A 24454-nucleotide genomic window follows, 5' to 3' on the forward strand; every position below is an offset into this window, starting at 1 on the left:
TTTGTCAATATCCGTAGACATTTTTGGGTGCCACAACTGAGGATGGGGTACTTTTGGCATTTAGTAGACAGAGGCCAGGGATGCTGTTGAACACCCTACAATACACAAGACAGCCCTCCATCTCCCGCTAACGAAGAATAATTTGAGCCCAAATGTCAATAGTGCCATTGAGAAACTCTGCTCCAAATGCTGCTTGTTGATCCTAGGAAGGCTTTTTGAAGAAAAATGAGTCAACTCTTTTATTTCCCATATGTAGCACACTTAAAAAAAACTGAAACTCTATTACTCAGCTATTGTCACAAAAATGCTGGATAACTATGCCAAAAGTTATTGGCTACAGCTGCCACTGGGAGCATGAGTGGCCTAAGGCAGTGTTCATGGGAACCTACGGTACAACTCCCTAATGGGAAACCTATCCTCTGGCAGTGGGCCGGGAGTGTGGGTTCTCTGGATTCTACTGCTTTGTATTAATGCTGTGTTGGCTTTACGACATTAACTAGGGCCTTTCCATGTTTGTCTCTGGCCTGGAATAGTTTCAGCATCATCAGATTTACCTTTTTTTTTTTAATTGTTTGTTTATTTATTTATTTATTTATTTTGAGACAGACAGAGAGTGAGCAAGCAGGGAAAGGGCAGAGAATGAGACAGAATCCCAAGCAGGCTCCACACTGTCAGCGCAGAGCCCAACATAGGGTTTGAGCTCACAAACCATGAGATCATGACCTGAGCCTAAATCAAGAGTCAGACGCTTAACTGACTGAGCCACTTAGGCATCCCAAAATTTACCTTTAAGTGTTTGCTCCAAACCAGCTCTCAAACCATTCGTTCCTAATGCTATATATAAAGCAAAACTAAGCACAAAAGAACTTGGTTGGATATTTAAATGAAAGTTGGAGATAAGATGTGAGTTGGCCAAAAGAACTTGGATGGAGATTTAAATGAAAGTTGGAGGTAAGATGTATAGCTGGACTGGATGTGAGTTATAAGAAAAAAGGAAAAATTGTGCCAAGAAAGGAATTGTGCCAAGGTTTTTGCCTGAGCAAGAGGAAGGATGGAAGGGCATCAATTGAAATGAGGAAGACTTCTTAAGAACATCACTTTAAAGATGTTGTTGCACTGTTTTCTGTCCTCCAGAATTACTGATGAGAAGTCAGATTTTCAAATCATTGTTCCATTCAATGTAAGAAGAAAAAAATCCCCTAAAGATGGAAAATCAACATCTGAAACTGGGAATTCAATCTCAAGATTGATATATTCAAGTAAAGGGGCACCTGGGTGGCTCAGTCTAAGCATCTGACTTCGGTTCAGGTCATGATCTCGCCATTTCTGAGTTCAAGCCCCGTATCAGGGTCTGTGCTGACAGCTCAGAGCCTGGAGCCTGTTTCAGATTCTGTGTCTCCCTCTCCCTCTCTGTACCTGCCCACTCACACTCGCTCACTCTCTCTCATTCAAAAATAGAAAATATTAAAAAATTGAAAAAAATATTCAAGTAAATATTCAAAGTTAATATTTGAGTAAACCTTTGTAAATCAAAATCTTTGTATATCAAAATATTTTTTGATATTTTGATGAAATAAAATATATCTTCTTTGGTGAAGAACTGCGAATAATGAAAAAGCTGATAAAATCAAATAGATGTATCCCTTAAAATAAACCTCAAGGTTGATTAATTCCTTAAAAAAGAACCACAAAGATTTCTAAACATTTATGCATAAAATACAAAAAGTCTGGTTCCAGGAAATTTGGCTAAGACTTGCTCCAGTAATAGCACTCAGAGTACTGAGGAAAACCTCAGAGTACACCAGTGAAACATATTACAATATGAATGATTTCCCCAGAAATGATGCAATGCAGCAGCCCTGATGTGAACATTCTAGTTCTCTTTACAAGAACCATGGAGAGGCAGGGGAGCAAACTGGCACCAATGATCCCAGCAGTGAAGAGCATCCTGGGTGACAAGAAGTAGGCACAGAACAGATCAGCAAATGCCAGGACTCCCAGAACATGCTCCCAACACGGCAACGGAGCTCACAGGATCACGCTGAGGTGACTGAGAAAGGCCAGACTGGTCAATAAAGCTGGAAACAGGGTGGGTTTTTTTCTCCCCCTTTCAAACTTGTAAATAGTGAGGTAGTGGAAAAAATATATGTTCCTATGGGACTGAAGGAAAAAAAGATACTATGTCAGATGATATTCCAAAAATGTTACTTTTATCCAGCGCAAGTCATCTGCAGAGTAATATCCTGCTCATCATTGCTATGAAAAAATTCTCTGGGAATTTCTCTAGGAAGAAAAAGAAACTAAACACAAAAACACCAAAAATTAAAGGCAGTAGTGGATGAAGAAAATAAGGACTTATTCACACGCAAAGAAGAAGAAACATGGCCTGAAGAAAAATGAGCAGCAGAAGCCAGTAGACTGCCTGAGCTGCATAGGGGTCAGCAGGGGCCAGCCACTCAGCCATGTGACAGAAAAGACATCAGTGTCTCAGAAAGTAGCCTGGAACATATCTGAAAGAGCCACCAAGTCTTAGAGCCACAGCCTGTGTCGTTCTTTCAGCCAAACTGTGAAGCAGCCTCCTGAGCTCCCTGTTTGCATACTGCCTAAAGACGGTTGTCGGTGCTCTGCATCCATGATAACGTATCACAAGCTGCTAGTCTCTAACAAGCCAAGGACATTCCAACAGTAGAGTTTCCCATTCTCTCTTACATGGACAGCTTGAAGGAAAGACTATTATGCTACTGATATAATGAAAACCTAACGAAAAAATATATGTGATGACAACACTGATGACATATTACTGCATCATAAGCAGTGGCAGTCAGCTCTGATGATTTATTCTAAGAAATTAAGATTCTAATACTTTCAGAGAAGAGTAGGAATTTCAGATTAATCTCCATTGTTAAAAACTTTCTCTGTATCATTAATAGATGTTAATCTATTAGTCTACCACTTTGTAATTGGTAAGACAGTCATTTGAGATAATGTTGCTTACAAAGAGCTTTCATTTAAAAGTCTAAACACCTGGGGCATCTGGGTGGCTGAGTTGGTTAAGCGTCCGACTTCAGCTCAGGTCATGATCTCACAGTTTATGAGTTTGAGCCCCACATCGGGCTCTGTGCTGACAGCTCGGAGCCTGGAGCCTGCTTCAGATTTGTGTCTACCTCTCTCTGCTCCTCCCCTGTTCATGCTCTCTCTCTCTCTCTCTCTCTCTCAAAAATAAACAAACACTAACAAAAATAATAAAAGTCTAAACATGTAACAAACTGACATATTATAAGGATTATACTTAAAATATTATAGGAAAAAAAGGAAACTCACTGGGTTATAAGAGTCATGTTCATTGGTCTAAAGGTCTCACTGACTATGCTCTGGCTGATTAAGGTTGGGCTCAGCCGGGCAGCACTGCTACAGGCTGCTACAGCTGCATGCAAGTCTATGCGGGACACGTTCTCATGGCACATGACCAGAGTCCAAAGAGGCAGGCCCAACCATAAAGTGCTTTTTTGGCCTCTGACTTACCTTACATCCACAAATTAACCAACTCAAGTCACATTACTGTGTGTAACCTCAAGCGCAGAGAAGTACATCCTGGCCATGACAGGCCATGCAAGGATGTGGATGCGTAATTCTATAACGGGAATGACAAATTGGGACAAATATCGAATCTCCTGTGTTCCTCTTACTTTTATTTTCCTTCAGGCTCAACGTTCCTCTCCCTTCAATCAGTCCCCATTGGACACAGCTTCTAGGTCTTTCACCATACTCACAATGTTCTTCTGTACCAATTTTAGTTCTTTAGTATTCCTGTTAAATCACAATGCTCAGAACTGAACATGATGATCTGACCTGTGCTGATTTCTCCTAGTGAGTGGGTACAAAGTTTAAGACCTTACCTAGATAGGAGCACTGCCAAGAAAATATAAATGAAATGATTTGGGGAAGTTTTAAGAATAAAATATTAGCTGCCCTTCTTACTGAATACCAGTTAAAGACATTTTTCTTCTAAAGCAGGAGAGACAATTCAGAGTAATAAACCCAGATTCCACATAAATTAGAGAAATTATCCTCCAAATCCTGTTTTTTAATTTCAAGAACCAAATTCTCTACCCTGATAAGAACGACTTTTTCTACCTTTATGCCATTTTACAGTTTATTCAATTATTTACTCTCTAAATTAATTTCATTTAATTCATTACAACTCGGAGCTAGGCATCATTTTTGTTCTTCTTGAAATATGAGGAAATTTTGTTTGGGGGATGGGAGGGGGGAAGGGTGGTGATGGGTACTGAGGAGGGCACCTGTTGGGATGAGCACTGGGTGTTGTATGGAAACCAATTAGACAATAAATTTCATATTTAAAATAAATAAATAAAAGCCAAATATAAAAGAAAAAAAAAGAAAGATAAAGAAATTGAGGGTTAGACAGAAGTCTAGTACTTCCTTTACCCAATGAACAATGTCTTTCTTACCTCCAGGACAGTAGGGAAAACCCTCCACCTGGTACCTTCTTCCCTGACAACCTCCTTCTTTTGCCTGCCTAGCTATTATTCATCTTTCAGTTTCTACTCAAATAGCACTTTCTCCATAAGCTGTGCCCAGCTTTCATTTTTTCCATCAATATTTGAGAAATAAAGGACTCCACAAGGTGCTGGTGTGAACAAAACAGATATAGTCCTTGCGCTTAAAAGGCTTTGCATCCAGCTGGGAGAAAGACATAAATAACTACACACTTGACCACTTAATAACAACTGCAGAAAGTACTAAAAAGACAAACACAAGGTCAACTGAGCATGGGTCAGGGCTTGACTTTTGTGTGCTCATGGCTCTTCCTCATCATAACATTTATCACACTTTATTATAATCAGCTGTTTGTCTTCATCCCCCACTAAGAGTGGAAGGCACAGACACCAATTAAGCTGTATTTTCATAGCTTGGTATAACTTCTGTTTGATAAAAATACTTAATATTCCTGTGTGGAATGAGTGATTAAATGATCAAATGGACTTGCCCAAAATACTAAATTAATGAGCCAGAAAAAGACTTGAACTTAGGACTCCAATTTCCATATTTTTGCCTCTATACAGCATTACTAAGATGGTAATGACTCTAATAAAATTTAATGCTCACCTGCTACACAACTATAAATAAAACTAATTAACTTAGAAATACATATCATTTATAAACTATGCCTACTTGTAATACAAAAATTTATGTACAGACAGGTATTATACAGTGTATCTCTGACACTAACATAGTGACCCCACAGGCCCTATTCTGATTACTACTTAGGCATGTGTAACGACATATGTTAAACTAACATATAAACTTACAGATTTAACTAACAAATTAAAAATGAGGTCATGGCAGGGTGCCTGCGTGGCTCAGTCAGTTAAAAAACTGACTCTTGGTTTTGGCTCAGGTCATGATCTCACGTTCGTGGGACTGAGCTCCATGCTCAGCGCGGAGCCCGTTGGGGATTCTCTCTCTCCCTCTGTCTCTGCCCATCTCCCGCTCGCACATGTTCTCATTCTCTTTCAAAAATAAATAAACTTTAAAAAAATGAGCTTATGCCTAAATAAGTGGTTACGATAACAATTATAAATAACATACACAACAAACACAAAAAATATGCAAATCTGAGGTTATTATTTTAAAATGCAATGAATTATCCCTAGGTATTTTATGCTTCTTGGCACAATTGTGAATGGGATCAGTTTCTTTATTTGTCTTTCTGTTGCTTCATTATTAGTGTATAAGAATCCAACTGATTTCTGTACATTGACTTTGTATCCTGCGACTTTGCTAAATTCATGTATCAGTTCTAGCAGACTTCTGGTGGAGTCTATCTGGAAAACAGTGTGTAGGTTCCTCAGAAAATTAAAAATAGACCTACCCTATGACCCAGCAATAGCACTGCTAGGAATTTACCCAAGGGATACAGGAGTACTGATGCACAGGGGCACTTGTACCCCAATGTTTATAGCAGCACTCTCAACAATAGCCAAATTATGGAAAGAGCCTAAATGTCCATCAGCTGATGAATGGATAAAAAAAATTGTGGTTTATATACACAATGGAGTACTACATGGCAATGAGAAAGAATGAAATATGGCCCCTTGTAGCAACGTGGATGGAACTGGAAAGTGTTATTATGCTAAGTGAAATAAGCCATACAGAGAAAGACAGATACCATATGGTTTCACTCTTATGTGGATCCTGAGAAACTTAACAGAAACCCATGGGGGAGGGGAAGAAAAAAAAAAAAGAGGTTAGATTGGAAGAGAGCCAAAGCATAAGAGACTCTTAAAAACTGAGAACAAACTGAGGGTTGACGGGGGGTGGGAGGGAGGGGAGGGTGGGTGATGGGTATTGAGGAGGGCACCTTTTGGGATGAGCACTGGGTGTTGTATGGAAACCAATTTGACAATAAACTTCATATATTGAAAAAAAAATGCAATGAAAATGTCTTCAATGCATAATTCAGAGTTTATGTTCCAAATAATGATGCTATAACAAATAAGAAACTCTTGCATATAATAAAATGACAGCTGTTCTTTATTTCTATAGGTCATATTCACAGCATGGTCAACCTGCCATCCTAACAGCCAGAGACATTAAAATACTTTATTTTCTTTGGAATATTGCATTTTCTCTTGCATTTATAGAAATTGCAAATACAATCCCCAAACTGCTAGCACATCTTTCTTTCACTTTCTTCCAAAGGAATCATCTTCAGCTAGTCTTATGAAAGGGAATTAGCACCATCTAGCGAAAGAAGCTGGCAGAAAAAGAAACTCCATTAGGAGAATGCTATGTGAACCAAAAGAAAACTGCTTAGGTAGCAGTATAATAGGCCAATTTCAGAAAATACAGAAAAGCGTAGCAGTAATACTCCCTCCTGATTATGTTTTGTTCATTTATACTAGACTCTAACAGACTTTAGCTATTAACATTACATTTATTCTAAAAACCTAATGTTCATTATAATTCCTTTAAAAAACTGCCAGAAATGCTGTAATTATGGAATGCTTACGATGAAGAAAATTAGATTTGTTGGAGGTGCCTCTAAATAAGTCCAACCCATGAACTTGTAGCCAGATGTAATGGGCCCTGACTTAATCCCTGGAAAGAAGAGACCCTAGCAAGTCATATATGTTTTTATAAGGAAGATCAGTTTGGTGGCTGCCTGCATATAGGACAGATTCATATGAAATGTGTGCTGAGGAAAGACTAAGCAGTTGGGAGTTGATGGTAGTAATCTAGACAGGAGATACCAAGGCCTGGACTAAAATGAAGAACAAGAGTCTACTGGGTTTGGGGATCACTAAAATAGTCAGGATGACTAAATTACCTCAGCAGCTTGTTTTTATTTAAATTTCAGTTAACATACAGTGCAATCATAGTTTCAGGAGTAGAATTCAGAGATTCATCACTTACATACAACACCCAGTGCTCATCACAAGTGCCCTCCTTAGTACCCATCACCCATCTGGCCCATCTCCCACCCACCTCCCTCAGGCAACCCTCAGTTTGTTCTCTATTGTTAAGAGTCCCTTGTGGTTTGTTTCCCTCTCTCCTCTCTTTTCCTCCTTCCCATATGTTCATCTGTTTCGTTTCTTAAATTCCACATATGAGTGAATTATATGGTATTTGTCTTTCTCTAACTTACTTCGCTTAGCACAATACATTCTAGCTCCACCCACATTGCTGCAAATGGCAAGATTTCATTCTTTTTGATAGATGAGTAATATTCCTCTGTGTAAGGAATGTGGGCTCTCTCCATAGTTTGGCTACTGTTGTTAATGCTGCTATAACACTGGGGTGCATGTGCTACACTGAATCTATATTTTTATATCCTTTGGGTAAATACCTAGTAGTGTGATTGCTGGATTGCAGGGTAGTTCTATTTTTAGTTTTTTGAGGAACCTCCATACCTGTGGCAGTTTTTAAAATTTGGGCATACCTTCCAATATCTGGTTCTACTGCTACCTTAAATTATATTAAAGCAGTTATTCTTTTTTTTTTTTTTAGTCTCATTTTCCTTGCCAGAGGGTAAGATCCTTAAGGACAAAAATTCCTTTAGTATAAGATGTTAAATATTTTTTTAATGTTTATTTATTTTGAGGGGGGAGGGGCAGAAAGAGGAGAGAGAGAATCCCAAACAGGCTCTGTGCTGTCAATGCAAAGCCCAATACGGGGCTCATTCCATGAACCATGAGATCATGACCTGAGCTGAAACCAAGAATTCAACACTTAACCAACAGAGCCATCCAGGCACCCCATAAGATGTTAAATAATTTTTAATTAATAGAATGTGTTTATGGGGGACACTTATTTTAATGATATAACTTGTGGAGAAAAAAATACAATGGAATTTTCTTAAAACTATTTTTAAAAGATTCTTCTTGAACATTTAAGATAAATTTTATATTATGTACATTATCAACTCTAAATGTATGATCATGGCAGCATGACAATTTTTACCTGGTGGATGAAAAAGCAATTTGAAATGAGGTGGTCCTTTTATACTGTATCTTTGAATAAAAAGGTCAACTCATCTCAACAAGATACTAGGAAATCAAACTGAGTAGTACATTAAAAGATTTATTCACCACAATCAACTGGGATTTATTCCTGGGCTGCAAGGGTGGCTCAATATTTGCAAACCAATCAATGTGATACATCACATTAATAAAAGGATAAGAACCATATGATCTATCTTCTCAACAGATGCAGAAAAAGCATGTGACAAAATATAGCATCCATTCTTGATAAAAACCCTCAACAAGGTAGGGATATACAGAACATATGTCAACATCATAAGGTCATATACAAAAAACCCACAGCTAATATCCTCAACGGGGAAAAACTGAGAGTTTTTCCTCTATGGTCATGAATAAGACAGGGATGTCCACTTTCACCAACACTATTTAACAAAGTATTGGAAGTCTTAGCCTCAGCCAAAAGAAATGAAAGACATCCAAACTGGCAAGAAAGAAGCCAAACTTGCAGATGACTTCATACTCTGTAGAAATCCTGAAAGATCCTACCAAAAAACTGCTACAACTAATAAATGAATTCAGCAAAGTTGCAGATATAACATCCACGTACAGAAATCTGTTGCATTTCTATACACCAACAATAAAGCAGCAGAAAAAGATATCAAAGAAACAATCCCATTTGCAGTTGCACCAAAAACCATAAGAAAACTAAGAATAAACTAACCAAAGAGGTAAAGGATCTGTACTCTGTAAACTATAGAACACTTATGAAAGAAACTGAAGAGAATACAAAGAAATGGAAAAACATTCCATGCTTATGGATCGGAAGAACAAACATTTTTAAAATGTCTATACTACCCCAAAGCAATCTACACATTAAATGCAATCCCTATCAAAATACCACAAGCATTTTTCACAGAGCTAGAACAAACAATCCTAAAATTTGTATGGAACCACAAAGACCCTGAATAGCTAAAGTAATCCTGAAAAAGAAAAGCAAAGCTGGAGGCATCACGATTTTGGACTTCAAGCTATGCTACAAAGCTGTAGTCATCAAGACAGCATGGTACTGGCACAAAAACACACACACACAGATCAATGGAACAGAATAGAAAACCCAGAAATGGACCAAAACTATATGGGCAATTAATCTTCAACAAAGCAGGAAATAATATCCAATGGAGAAAAGACAGTCTCTTCAACAAATGATGTTGCAAAAACTAGACAGCAACATGAAGAATGAAACTGGACCAATTTCTTATACCATACACAAAAATTCAAAATGGATAAAAGACCTACATGTAAGACAGGAAACCATCAAAACCCTAGAGGAGAACACAGGCAGCAACCCCTCTGACCCACTTTTTATGAGACATGTCATCCGAGGCAAGGGAAACAAAAGCAAAAATGAACTATTGGGACCTCATCAAGATAAAAAGCTTCTGCACGGCCAAGGAAACAATCAAAACTAAAAGGCAACCAACGCAATAGGAAAGGATAGATATTTGCAAATGACATATCTGATGAAGGGTTAGTATCCAAAATCTATAAAGAACTTATCAAACTCAATATTCAAAAAACAAATAATCCAGTTAAGAAATGGGCAGAAGACATGAATAGACATTTTTCCAAAGAAGGCAGCCAGATGGCTAAAAGACACATGAAAAGATGCTCAACATTACTCATCATCAGGGAAATACAAATCAAAACCATGATGATACCACCTCCCACTCGTGAGAATGGCTAAAATTAACAATACAAGAAACAACAGATATTGACGAGGATGTGGAGAAAGGGGAACGAACATTCCAGCACCATTGGTAGGAATGCAAACTGTTGCAGCCACTCTGGAAAAGTGTGGAGGTTCCTCAAAAAATTAGCAATAGATCTACCTTATGACCCAGCAATAGCACTGCTAGGAATTTACCCAAGGGATACAGGAGTGCTGATGCATAGGGGCACTTGTACCCCAATGTTTATAGCAGCACTTTCAACAACAGCCAAATTATGGAAAGAGCCTAAATGTCCATCAACTGATGAATGGATAAAGAAATTGTGGTTTATATACATAATGGAATACTACTTGGCAATGAGAAAGAATGAAATACGGCCTTTTGTAGCAACATGGATGGAACTGGAGAGTGTGATGCTAAGTGAAATAAGTCACACAGAGAAAGACAGATACCATATGTTTTCACTCTTATGTGGATCCTGAGAAACTTGACAGAAGACCATGGGGGAGGGGAAGGAAAAAAAAAAGTTAGAGAGGGAGAGAGCCAAACCATAAGAGACTCTTAAAAACTGAGAATAAACTAAGCGTTGATGGGGAGTGGGAGGGAAGGGAAAGTGGGTGATGGGCATTGAGGAGGGCACCTTTTGGGATGAGCACCGGGTGTTGTATGGAAACCAAGCTAACAATAAATTTCATAAAAAAAAAATTATGATTCAAAAGCACACACGCACCCCAATGCTCATAGCAGCGCTATCAACAACAGCCAAACTGTGTAAACAGGCCAAATGTTCATCGGCTGATAAATGGATAAAGAAAATGTGGTATGTATATACAATGGAATATAACTGAACCACCGGAAGGAATGAAATCTTGCCATTTGCAACAATATGGATGGAGCTAGAATGTATTATGCTTAGCGAAAAAAGAGAAGGACAATTAGCTCGCTCATATGTGGAATTTAAGAAAAAAACAGATGAACAAATGGAAGGGGGAAAAAGAAAAGAAAAAAGAGAGATGGGAACAAACCATAAGAGACTCTTAATGATAGAGACCAAATTGAGGGTTGATGGATGGAGGTGGGTGAGGGATGAGCTAGATGGGTGACTGGTACTAAGGAGGGCACTTGTTGTGATGAGCACTGGGTGTTGTATGTAAGTGGTCAATCACTGAACCAATACTGCACTTGGAACCAATACTGCACTTTATGTTAACTAACTGAAATTTTAAAAAAAATTTGAAAAGCAATAAAAAAAAAAGGTCAACTTCTCTACTATCATTTTTTCTTCTCAATTTCTTTTTTCAAAGAATGTCACATGATTTATTTTTAAATATTCAGAAGCAGGAAAACGATTAATTTCTTTTCAGATACACACATGAAGGTAAAACTTTCATGTTTTACCTTCAAAACAAAATACGTATATAAGTTAAAAAAAAAAAAAAAAAAACAACCCTAGCTTTCAAACCTGGTTAACCTAGGGAATTAATAACACAAAGTCAAGGCAATAGTTACCTGTGGGGAAGAAACAATGAAAAACAAGGGATTCTAAGGTCCTATTAGTGTTCTAGTTCTTAAGGAAAAGGGAAGATTTGTTGTTAATCTCTAAATGATACAGGTATGTTTAAATATACATTGTAGACGCATAAACATCACATTAAACAACCATTTTCCCCTCTCAATTTCAAAATCCAGTTATACTGCCTATCCCAAAAAGGGGCCAGGATGACTAATTAAAAACTAGTGCTTATACTGAAAATAAATACAAACTAATAAAAATCAAAAAACATATATCCTATAAAAATTCACTTACAATATATCAACTACACAGCAACATTATTAGTACACAAAAATAAAAATAAATTTTATGTATGCTAAATTCCACCCTAAAATCCTAAATACCCTAACCAAATTTTTATTTTCCTAGGTCCTTTACTTCTTTTTTTTTAATGTTTGTTTATTTTTGAGAGAAAGAGAGAGCACACACACATGTGAGTGGAGGAGGGGCAAAGAGAGAGGGAGACACAGAATGTGAAGCAGGCTCCAGGCTCCTGTGCTATCAACACAGAGCCTGACGCAGGGCTTGAATCCACCAACTGTGAAATCATGATCTAAGCCAAAGTCAGACACTTAACTGACTGAGCCACCCAGGCGCCCCTCCTAGGTCCTTTCCTTCTGATGTCTAACAGTATTTTGCCTTTAAAAGGTATCGCATAAATTTATATTCACTTGAATTCCTAAGCCAGGTAACTTCAATAAGGATGATCATTTAGACCAGAAGACTTGACATTCACAACTGGTAGGCACATACCTGAATTTAGGAAGAACTGAGGAGAGTCTCCATGAATGCCCACTGTGCCTGGTCCCAAGGAGTCAGAAAGGGTATTTACAAAGGAAAATACTCCACTCATGATTCCAAAACCCAAGCCAGAAACTAAAGAGGAAGAAACACACTGTTAGACCCTTTTTATGTTATGATTTCTCTTCAAATCAAATTTCCAAGGATTAGAGAATATTATTTTTTAAAGGAGAAAAAGGACACATGCTATTGGAGAAGCTGTGGAGAAAGCTGGCTCAGAAAAGATGAGTGCTTGGCTAAATGATAAATAGAGCAAGAATGGTGTAAAAGGAAGGGAAATAAACAGTGGAATGTAGCAGAGATATGAAAAGGAGAGAAAAAGATCTAGAAAGGCACAGAAACAATAGGCAAGACAGAGAAAGACACTATGTGAAGTTCTGGCTTTGGTTTAGGTTAACAGTCTGTAGAACTAATTCTCAACCTTGACCACACATTACAAATATCTGTACAACTTTTAAAATTGAACAGATCTCTTCCCTTTTCTCATCCCAATTCTGTTTAATTATTCCAGAGTGGGTTTTAAACATGAATATATTTTAATGCCTCCCCAGTAACACTAATGTGCAGCCAGGGTTGGGAACTGGGAGCTTAGGACAAGGGAATCAACACGGATAAACTATGTACAGATTCCTCCTAACTCTGCCTCCTACCATTCGTGGGAGGGGGAGGCTAAGGAAAGGTGGAGGTAGGTCTTTGAAGATGAAAAGGTCAAAAACTAAGAGGTCAGAATATTGAGCTGTCATTACTTTATCAATATCATTTTTAAAACGGGATGCCTGGAATGAAACAGTGTCTAGATTTGGTCTGCCAGGCATAGAGTAAGGGAGTTAATACTTCTCTTGTTTTGGTCAATGTTTCACATCTTAAAGTCTATAACTGTATTCATCTTTGCACACCTATGTCATAATGTATACAGTCAGCTCTCCAAAAATTAATAAGGTAAAATTAAATAAAGCTAAATAAAATGAAAAAAAAAAAAGTCTGAGGGTTCAAAACTGGAACTGATCTTGAGGGATGACTGGATTATAGAAAGTAATTCCTGGGTCAAACAAAGGTGATTCAACTTAGGGACCTAGATGCAGTCTTTAAAACATAATTCTGAAAGAAGACTATACAAGGGTATTAATTATTTAATATGAAAAGTCCTCCTACTATAGCCAAAGTCACAGTAACCATCCAGAGAAGAGAAACATCACTTAAAAACTGTTAGAGTGTATACATATTAGAAACCCAAGTTTCAAATCTAGTTAATATTTAATGGACACACAGATCACCTGTAATTATTTCTCTTTACATAATGGTCCTGAAAAGCTAGAAAAAGACACAATGTACACCAACAGGCCAAGGCAGTAATAAAATACTATTTAAAATCTACAAAGACATAAAAGTAAAAATGGCTCTTATGCCAGGTATGGTTTTTTCTCTTAATGACAACATGCAGTTCCAACTTACCATAGGCCAGCAATCGCATAGAGGGTGCTGTCTCATCTGGGTTTATACTCCTCAAACCCTCATTGGCTTTTCTAAAATAAAACCATACAGACAATTTTTTAAAAGGAAAATACTATATCAGGAAAATACACAAGATATTTCAAAATCTAGACGCTTATTGAGGTTTCTAATCAGGTTATACTCTAAATCTAAAATCCATTTAAACGAAACCCAGAAAATTTTCAATTAACTTAAATCAATCGAAATTTACAACCAATATTTTGCCTTTTATCTGACTTTCATGTAGAAGAGAAAAAAATAAGAAAAATGTAAGTAAACAAGCCATCAAGGATTGGGTTTAGTAAGAAAAAAAGTATGGTTCTACTTTCTGAGCTCAGTAAATATTTAATTCAATATCCTATGGCATCTATCACTCTGAATTGTTTTCTCTTTCAAAAGTACTATATCTTCAATCCCAGTTTAGTGGTACTTTATACTATCTCCTGCCTGGGTTATAGTTATGCTGCTACCCTCCCTTCTACCTTCCACTTCATAGGACCTAAATTATACTCATCCTCCAAAGTCTCACTTACTCAGCAGTGTCTCAAAGAAACCACCTTTGCCGGTGACTGGTAATTGCTATTATCTCCTTACCCCCTTTTTTTAATGCTTATTTTTGAGAGACAGTGTGAGTGGGGGAGGGGCAGAGAGAGAGGAAGACAGATAATCTGAAGCAGGGTCCAGCTGTCAGCACAAAGCCCTACATGGGGTTTGAACTCATGAACCGTGGGATAATGCCTTGAGCCAAAGTTAGACACTCCACTCACTGAGCCACTCAGTGAGGGATCTAGGTCCCTAAGGTGCTCTAGTTTCTTATTCTTAAATCCTAGAATACCCATGGTCTGAACTCTTATATGAGTACTTAACCTGGTCTTCGGATGATAAAAGTATTGAACATATTTGTTTCATATCCCAATCAGGCTTCAGATAAGAAATAATCAGAGGAGAATAAAATGCTGCCCTCAGAAAAGGAGATAAATGAATACCTAAACGAAACATTAAAATACTGCTCAATAAGAAATGATCTTCAGAGTGATCATATCTGTGAACAATTCAGAAACTTACCATGAGTCCCTGCTCCCATGCAGATGTACGTAGGAATGCAAGATGTGGCTGGCTGGTCTGTTCCACTACTGTCACTATTACTAACATTTGTTGGCTAGAAACTCTGCAACAATGATCCTGACTCCAAGGATATCTACATTATATTTACTATAAAGTATATTTGTTAAAGCAATAAAGAAACTGAACGTTTTAGACTGATTTCTTAGCAAATGCGGAAACAAAATGAGTTGGGTTAACTCTAAAAATAGAAAAATTAAATTAACCAAAACATACTTATATTCTGGGCATTGTGTTAATTTAAATTTCAAGGTACACATATTCAGTACAGCTGGCCTATTCATTACATAAATATAATATAAATATCACGGATTTCTTTAAATTAAGGCAATGCGGGACGCCTGGGTGGCTCAGTCGATTAAGCGTCTGACTTCAGCTCAGGTCATGATCTCACGGATTGTGAGTTCAAGCCCCGTGTTGGGCTCTTTTGCTGACAGCTCAGAGCCTGGAGCCTGCTTCAATTCTGTGTCTCCCTCTCTCTCTGCCCCTTGCCTGCTCACACTGTTTCTCTAATATAAATAAACATAAAAAAAAAATTAAAAAAAAAAGGAAATTAAGGCAATGCAGAATTCAACCAAAATAGCAATAAGCATAATGAAAAAGGCCTTTTGCTTTTCCAGACTCAAGACAAACAATATGCGATTTGAGGGTACTCCATTTAGAAGCATTATTTGGTAGCAAGAACATTGACATTAAGTGCCTGTCATCATCTTTCTCTGGAGCAGTAACCAACTAAAATGTTCACTTTTTCTAAATAAAATAAAATAACCTGTCACAAGAATGTCATTAAAGGCTAATTAAAGCTTAGAAAAAGGGGCACCTGGGTGGCTCAGTAGGTTAAGCATCTGACTTCAGCTCAGGTCATGATCTCAACAGTTCATGGGTTTGAGCCCTGAGTTGGGTTCTGTGCTGATTGCATGGAGCCTGCCTGGCATTCATTCTCTCTCTCTCCCTTTCTGTCCCTCCCTGACTCATGCTTTCTCTCTCTCAAAATAAATAAATAAACTTAAAAAAATAATAAAGCTTAGAAAAAAATGCTTAGAGACATATATGATAGTAATAATCTCTATCAACAAATGGACGTAAGAATACAACAGAATCATTAAATTTTGGAGGATCTGTTTAAATTGCTCAATAATGAATAAAAGATTTTTGCTATCTGGTATAGCAAAGTACTGCTACCACAAATATATTAAATATATAATTTCAAAAGTTTAATAAACTTCCTCATTCCACATTACAAATTTGTGAGAGGAAAGGTCAATGGCATTAACAGTTCTCAGTGCTAACATTAGGAAATGAAAAAGTAGTTTCCATATTCCTGATGGACAGCGTTTTTGACAGTTTTACTGAAGCGGAAAATTCTTTGTTTGCATTTATTACTATTTTCAAGAACATAAAAGAAAAAGTCCAATTTTTAAAATACAAACTTTGAAAAACTACTGATAAATCATGTCTTCTTTGTATTCTTTTGTGTATGTGTAGTAAGAGACAAACAGTATCAAAAAATATGCCTATAAACATTCCATTTTAGAAATTTTTAAAAATAGATTATGCCTTTTAAGAAACTATAGTAAAGATTATCTTTTCTATAAATGGAAGATTTTCTAAAATTAGGAAATATTTATGGTATCAGCATTGTAAGACAAAATTGGATTAAATTGCAAAAGGTTAACCCAAGCCAACATTTTTTTAATATATATTTTAGGCAATGTATAGGCCCATAATTTGGATTTTTTAAAAAATTAATATAGGAAGAGCTATCACTTGTGGCCACATGCCAGTTTCTCAGGGTACAACTCTTTGCTAGGGTGAAAGTTATTATTCATTATTCAAGATGAAGTACTTTTCCTAAAGCCTGACCCATGAAATAAAACTATGAGATTACAAATGATAATTATTTTGATTCAATTTCATATATGTAAAAAAAAAAAAAACAGTGCAAAATGTTCACATTTTAATCTTGGCACCAAATTTGGACAGCAAATATGTGATTAAGGCAGTACTTTAAAGTTGAGAACCCACTTTAACAGTGAAGATAGTTAAAATATCGACTGAACCAAAGTTCCTATATTTAAATACAGCATAGCATAAGACAACAACTTAAATGTATTTATATGTTAGTCATGAATAAAGTATCATAATCATTCTCAAACTTGTTTTAACACATAACTACATGACAGCCAATATGTCTAAAATGTGCTAGGAAGATATGGTACATTAATCCAAAGTTTCAGCAAAGATGCATTTTGCAATGGCAAATAAAGCCACCTATTATTTTTTACACGTTTATTCATTTTTGAGAAACAGAATGTGAGTGGGAGAGGGGCAAAGAGAGAAGGAGACAGAGAATCTGAAGCAGGCCCCAGGCTCTGAGCTGTCAGCATAGAGCCCAACACGGGACTCGAACCCAAGAACCGTGAGATCATGACCTGAGCCTAATTCAACCAACTGAGCCACTCAGGTGTCCTTAAAGGAACCTATTAATACAGGTTTGCCGTGTTACCTGGTTGCTAATTTTCAAAGGCCCTTTCAGAGGAGTAAACATGGTTTCCCCAGAAAGCCAAAGAGGCTTTACTGAACTTGCGGGCCTGAGAGCCATCAGACTGACCTGTAATTCCTCCCACATATGGCCCCACTCCCTCACTACCCTTATTAAAAATGGTAATGTTCAGCCTGCGGTCCTTTAGAAACATAGGACAGTGCAAAATAAAAGGTTGCATTCCAGGTAGACACCATGAAGAACGAAGGTGGTAAAGAACGGCAGATTTAGCCACTCCAGGCAAGTTGGATTATAGACCTAAAGCCCTAAGGGGTTATTAAACCCATATCCCTACACTGTAAAATCGTTCAAAATTAACCTATTTCAAAATCAGGATCATCACGTGGAAAATATAAAACTAACATGAGCCAATGATGTTGCTGACAGGAAAAAAACAGTGCAATCTGAGGCTGAGTTGTTCAGAGGACAGTGCCCAGTCAAGGGTGGGAAGGGCCACTGCTCGGTACCACTTGGACCACAGCAGAGTACTGTGCTTGTCTTAAGCACAGGTAAACTCCAGGCACTAAAAACGGGGGTGTCTAGTGACATAAAGAACAGAGATGGAATAGGTTTGGAAGCCATATCTACGTCTTCTGAGGGCCAGGTGAAGAAATGAGGTATGGGTAGCCTTGTAAGAGACAAGATGACAACCATGTAACAAAGATTTCATTTGGCCATGTGGGGCAGAGGTCAGAAAGAGGGAGACTTTGTCTACCTTAGTATATTCTAAAGTTAAAATTAAATTTTTGAATGAAAGTAACTGCTGCATACCAGAAACATCCACAGGTGAATAGATGGTCCATCTGTTAAGGGTACTGTACTCCTGTGGAAACTGAAAAGTAATTGTCGGTATTTTGTTTTTGCTCTTTAATATTTCCAGAAACTAGGGGAAATATCATTTTTAAACCTGTTCTAAGATAAAACTTTTGCTTTTAAGCAGTAGCTTCCTGGGTTTGTTATTTGTAATTAAAACAGCTTCAGTGTTAAATTGCAATATCTGTTATTAAAAGCAACAAGTAAAAAAATAGAGAAGGCCTGGCATAGTGGCAAGAACAAATTATCAGAAGCCTATTACAAGAGATGTTGTTGAGGCTCTGTCTTGATTTCATCTATGAAATTCGTGGAATGCCTTAATCCTCTCATTTGCAGAAATAAAAAGAGCACACATCCCTTTATTAATTCTTACTACATAATCAAAGCCAACCTCATGACTGCCTGAAAGAAAACATGGTCCCAAGATCAAGCTGTGTTTCAAATCAGTGGTTTCATGTGAGGTCTTCATGGGTCCTACAGACAACCTATGACCAAAAAATGAAACTCAAGACAATGGCTTCTTTTTAAATCTATTTTTCTATTATAGATATGAAATGCCATGAAATATCACAAAATAAACCCCAGTTTTCCCCTAATGCATTTAAAACAGTGGTAGGCATAATCTCCACAAGAATTATTTATTTTAAGTGGCAGCAAAAAGAAGCACACAGAAATTCTAACATGGAACACTTTTTCTTGTTGTTTCAATAACTCTTTCTCTGGTTTATTTTTCTCTAAGACACTTATTATCTTCTAACATACAATGTATCTTCCTGTTCATTCATTTGTCATCTCTTTCCACTATAAAATAACCTCTGTGAAGACAGAAACTGTCTTTTAATCAGGATGTATCATTCCCAGTGCACAGGATAGTGCCTGGCACTAAGTAAATTCTGAAGAAGTATTTTTTGAATGAGTGAATGAATGAAGAGAGTTAAAATACTCAGTTAATACTCAGCATTTTCAGGCTGAAAATGTACAATCCCTTGACTTTCAACTCTGTTAGGAAGACACGGACCCTCAAACACCACACTATATTAACATTTTCAAACTACTAAATCATAATTCAAGTATAAATGCAAAGAAAGGTAAGGCAAACATTTAACTTACTTCAAAAGTTTATAATATGCAAATCGAAACATTTCTTGGACAAGGACGGAGACTAACACTCCCAAGATCAGCAGATATTTCTGTATTGGTCCATCTTTGTTGTCAGTAATGGTTCTTGCCATGAACCAAAAAAGGGACGAAAACAGCAGAGATACCAACCAGAAAAAAGCTCTGAAAATTAGAGGGGGGAAAAAGGTTAAGTAAACAGGATTAATAAAGACTTAAAAGTGAAAAAAAAAAAACCCTACTTGAAAAGGAACAGATTTCCTGACTCCTTAACGGGGGGGGGGGGGGGTCCTCATAAAGTGATGCTTGGATCAACTGTTCTTCATCACTGGTTCGTTTTCCCCAGGGAGACGAACATGCCCTCCAAGAGGAATGTGAGATTTTTCCTAACAGTCTTTTTTTTCAGTGACTCTGCTATTTCTAAGTACATCTGCAGACTACCTGCCAAGGGCCGTTTAGCTAGAAACTTGGTTATTTGCTACTCTTCCTAATTAAGACTTTGCCCACTGATGTGTAAGTATGAGCCTTTTCCAGAAAAATGTCTACATCTCTATTAACACAGTGATTAGTATAAAATTCAGAGGTTGGAAACCGCTGATGGTTGCAAATCTAAATCAGTTTTCCAGTCCCGCTTTTGCAACATACCTGTGGATTTTAAATGATTATAACCAGCTTTACAAACCTTTTGCCCAAATCTCTATTGTGTTTAAAATGACACCTGTGATGCAGCACTTTCACTACAGCTGCGAGAGGTGAAACAGCTCAGAGAAGGTGGGAATCACTGGCCTACCAAGGCTGTTTCTCCTGGTACTAAGTGAGACTCAAGGGAGGAGGGGGACGTGGGGAGCCCCGGGAAGGCTGCAGGACAGGTGAGAACCGGGATTATGACCACCTTCGCCACCAGAGTTCAGTATTTACCAAGCTCCTGCCAGGAGATGCACTGACAGGTGCGTCGGTGTTTTCACAGGTTTCCAGCCTTTGGCTGTCCTTCTGGGGAGCATTAAGGAAGAAAATCCATAGCCCGAATTCCCCCCCCCCCCCAGACATTCCGAAGTGGCTGATCCGGGGTAGGGGGTAGGCATGCGTATGTTTTAAAAGCACCTAAGCCCCAGGTGCTAATGTGCTCTTAACCCCTTCGGGATTACAGATGCCTGTGAGAATCTGAGGGAAACTAGAGACCCCCCCCTCAAGAAATATAAAAGATGAATATGTGAACTTACCCACAATTTTTTCATGCAATTTTAATGGGTTCACGACTCACTAAAGCCCACCCATGGACCCTCGGCAAAAACTCAGGAGCCAAGCATCAGGGTTTTCTGAGACCCAGTGTGAGCTCCTTCCCCAGAGCCCCCACTGTGGGGTCCCGGGGCTCCTGTTCTTTTCCCGCCGACCCTCGGAGGACGAGGAGTACTAGGGGACCGGGGTCCCGGCTCAACCCTCCCAACCTTTCTCCCCTCCAAGCCCAACAAGATCGAGCCGTTTGGTGCGGACGCCGGGGGTCGCCGGTATCTCCGGCGGGGGAGGGGAGCCCCGGGCCTGGGTTTCCCGGCGCAACCGCCTCACCCGATGATGAGGAAGATGACGCGCAACGGCTCAGTGGCGATGGTGAAGATGTAGAGGGCCAGCGCAGGCCCGAAGGCAATGAAGGCGCAGCCGAAGAACACGGCCGCCGTCATGGCGACCGCGGAAGCCGGCCCGGAGGCCTGGCGGGGACTCGAAGTACTCCAGGCGCCGACAGAGCTCAGCGCCGCGCGGGGGCGGGAGCAGGGAGCGACGGCGGGGGCTGGAGGCGGGGCGCGGCCGAGGGGGCTGGAGGCGGGACGGGGGCGGGACGCGGTGGAGGGGGCTGGAGGCGGGGAGGGGCGGGGCGCGGCGGAGGGGGGCTGGAGGCGGGACGGGGGCGGGGCGCGATGGAAGGGGCTCGAGGCGGGGCGCGGCGGAGGGGGCTGGAGGCGGGGCGGGAGCAAGGCGCGACCGCGGGGGCTCGAGGCGGGGTGCGGCGGAGGGGGCTGGAGGCGGGGCGGAGGGGACGGGACGCGGCGGAGAGGCTCGAGGCGGGACGGGGGCGGGGCGCGGCGGAGGGGGCTGGAGGCGGGGCGCAGCCGAGGGGTCTGGAGGCGGGACGGGGGCGGGGCGCGGCGGAGGGGCTGGAGGCGGGGCGGGAGCAGGGCGCGACCGCGGGGCCTGGAGGCGGGGCGGAGGGGCGGGACGCGACGGAGGGGGCTGGAGGCGGGGCGTGGCGTGGCGGAGGGGAGTGGAGGCGGGGCGGGGCGTGGCGGGGGGGGCTGGAAGGGGGCGGGGCGCAGCGGAGGGGGCTGGAAGCGGGGTGGTGGGGCGGGGCTCGGCGGAGGGGGCTGGAGACGGGGCGGGGGCGGGGCGCAGCAGGGGGGATGAGGCGGAACACGGAGAAGGGGGAGGGGCGGAGCGCGGCGGAGAGATAGGGCGGTGCAGGGGGGCTGGGGGCGGGGCGGAGGGTGTTTGGGTGCGGCGGAGGGAACTGGGGCAGGCGGGACGGGTCTTAGCATGGCGGGTTGGTGGCAGGTTGGAGCGGGACGGAGGGATGTTGGGGCGGGGCGGGGCGGAGGGGGTGAAGCGCTGATGCTGGAAGGCGGGGCGGAGGCCGGGCCTCATCGCCAAGCTCCCGCCCCACCCCCCGAATTGGGCGTTTAGGGCCGACCGGATTCCGAGGTACCCTTCCCTGGGTACCTGGCGACATTAGCCTAGGGACCCGAGCGCCCGAAACCACCATCACCACTCCTACACTTCGATCAGGCCGCCGGTGCCGGCAGCGAGGCGGCTAGGAAGAGAGGTCCTCAGCCCGCTTTGGAGCCTGAACGGGGGAAGATTCCAGATCCCCTAAAGAAATATAGCGCCGGACAGAAGCAGGATTTCATTTCTAAATAAAGTTGTCAATTTTAACTCTTTAAATAAAAGTTAAATGTGTCTTTTTAAAGCACATTTTGCCATTTGCACAGTTGCGGGAACTTCGTGCTCCATCGTATATAAAACCCAAGCTGGAATAGCGGTAACCTAGGTGATAACTCACACATACGAAATAGTGGTGGACGAAGCTGTCCTCAGGGTTGTTTCTATTTATGTTGTCCCCTCACCCCCAGGTCTTCGAAAAGATATTTTTGAAGACATTCTCCGGTTACCCCCCACTCTATACGAACAGTAAAATCTCCCTGCTCTATTTTCACTTACTCGTTTGTGTCCCCGATTAAAATGAAATTTTTAGGGGGTAGGGGCTTTGTTTTGTTTTGTTTTGCTGTTTCCACACACCTAGAAGGTGCTGACTAAATATCTGTTAAGTGAACTAAACAATTTAAAAGATGGAACTTATAAACATTTGCTACTTTATATTAATGGAACAACTTCTGAGAGGTTTAAGAATTAAAATCAGAAGGTTAAGTTCCTGGATTTCACATCTAAGATTTTTCTCCATGTTTAAAGGGAATAATAATGATAATAATACCTTATGTGTTATTTTGAGGATTGTGCCTGCACAGTAAGTGGTATATAAGTGTTAGCCATTCCTACTCATTCTTTAATATCATGAATAAAGCTCTTGGAAATGAACACTGAAAAGAGAAACACTGGTAGCCAGGACCTGACTGAAAATATTTTGCATCTCGTCTCTGAAAATGGGCTTTCAAATAATACAACTACAAGTATTTACTTCCTTTTTTTAAAGTTTATTTTATTTATCTTGACAGAGAAAGAGAGAGGTAAGGGCAGAGGGAGAGAGAGAGAGAGAGAGAGAGAGAATCTTAAGCAGACTCCACACTGATGCAAAGTCTGATGCAGTACAAAGTCTGATGCAGGGCTAGATATCACAAAATGTGAGACCATGACCTGAGCTGAAATCAAGAGTCGAAAGCTTAACAGACTGAGACACCTGGGCATCCCTACAAGTATTTAATTATGATAAAACGTCACCTTTGCTCACTGAAAACAGACATATATACTTTCCATTTACTCCACAATATACTTCATTTTGAAATGTCTTATATAGTACCTACTGAAACTCAGGTTGAGACCACAGTTCAAAATGATGGAGTGACTCACCATTACATATTCTTTTGGTTCTATCCTGAATCAAAGTTACCAGATGCAATTGCATTACTTCAGCTCCGTGCAGAAATGTCTTCACGAAGCATAATGGACTCATGTCCTTAGCATAAATTAAGATTTTTATACCACAAATGGCCATCTACATTTTTCCTGCATATTTTATAAAACTTTATCATTGTTCAATATCTTTAGTAGATCCCTACTTTACTACTTGAGTTCAGGGCTAGAAAAAAGTTTTGTTTCTCCCGATAGATACACATGCTCAGCTTTGAGAGCTAACTCATCATATTCAGGCTTCATTGCACTCTCAGGAAGCTTCGAGCTAAATTTAATAGTCGGTTATAGCAACTATTCTGGTTTTTTTTAGCATTATAATTACTGCCATGACCTCAGAAAACAACGTATTCTTTTATCCCTATTTTAATGATTTGATTACCCCAATTGTAACTAAGATCTTGTGTCTTGGTTAAAGCTGCCTCAAATATCTTGTAGTAGGCAACTCAACAGGCAGAACTGTAAATTGGGGCAATTTGTATTCATAGTGTCTTGACCATATTTCAGTTCAATCTTAGTCCTCAAATCCACTTAAAAACAATGGGAAGGTAATGTAAAATATAATGGGTCTGTCCCCCCCATCAGTAAAGACATCTTTAACTGATGTCTTTTGGAAGAGAAAAGAAAGCAACTAGACCAAATTGGAAAAAAC

General features: G+C 39.9%; 1 protein-coding gene across 3 annotated transcripts in view; it reads right to left on the reverse strand.

The window, feature by feature from the left end:
* APH1B (aph-1 homolog B, gamma-secretase subunit) overlaps positions 1 to 21410 on the reverse strand; it is an 82727-nt gene extending 61317 nt beyond the window's left edge. For all 3 annotated transcript variants that reach the window (XM_047074999.1, XM_047075000.1, XM_047074998.1), the window contains exons 1-4: positions 21238 to 21410; positions 19669 to 19839; positions 14043 to 14113; positions 12543 to 12665 (exon numbers count right to left, since the gene is read on the reverse strand). In XM_047074999.1, coding sequence (XP_046930955.1) covers positions 12543 to 12665; positions 14043 to 14113; positions 19669 to 19839; positions 21238 to 21350 — 478 coding nt within the window. In that variant the 5' untranslated portion in view covers positions 21351 to 21410. The remainder of the gene's footprint in view (positions 1 to 12542; positions 12666 to 14042; positions 14114 to 19668; positions 19840 to 21237) is intronic.
* Between the last annotated feature and the right edge of the window lie 3044 nt (positions 21411 to 24454).

The sequence above is a fragment of the Lynx rufus genome, unplaced genomic scaffold (assembly GCF_022079265.1).
Source record: "Lynx rufus isolate CCGP_SWC_20201006 ecotype Redwood Valley unplaced genomic scaffold, mLynRuf1.p SCAF_13, whole genome shotgun sequence".
NCBI classification, from domain to species: domain Eukaryota; kingdom Metazoa; phylum Chordata; class Mammalia; order Carnivora; family Felidae; genus Lynx; species Lynx rufus.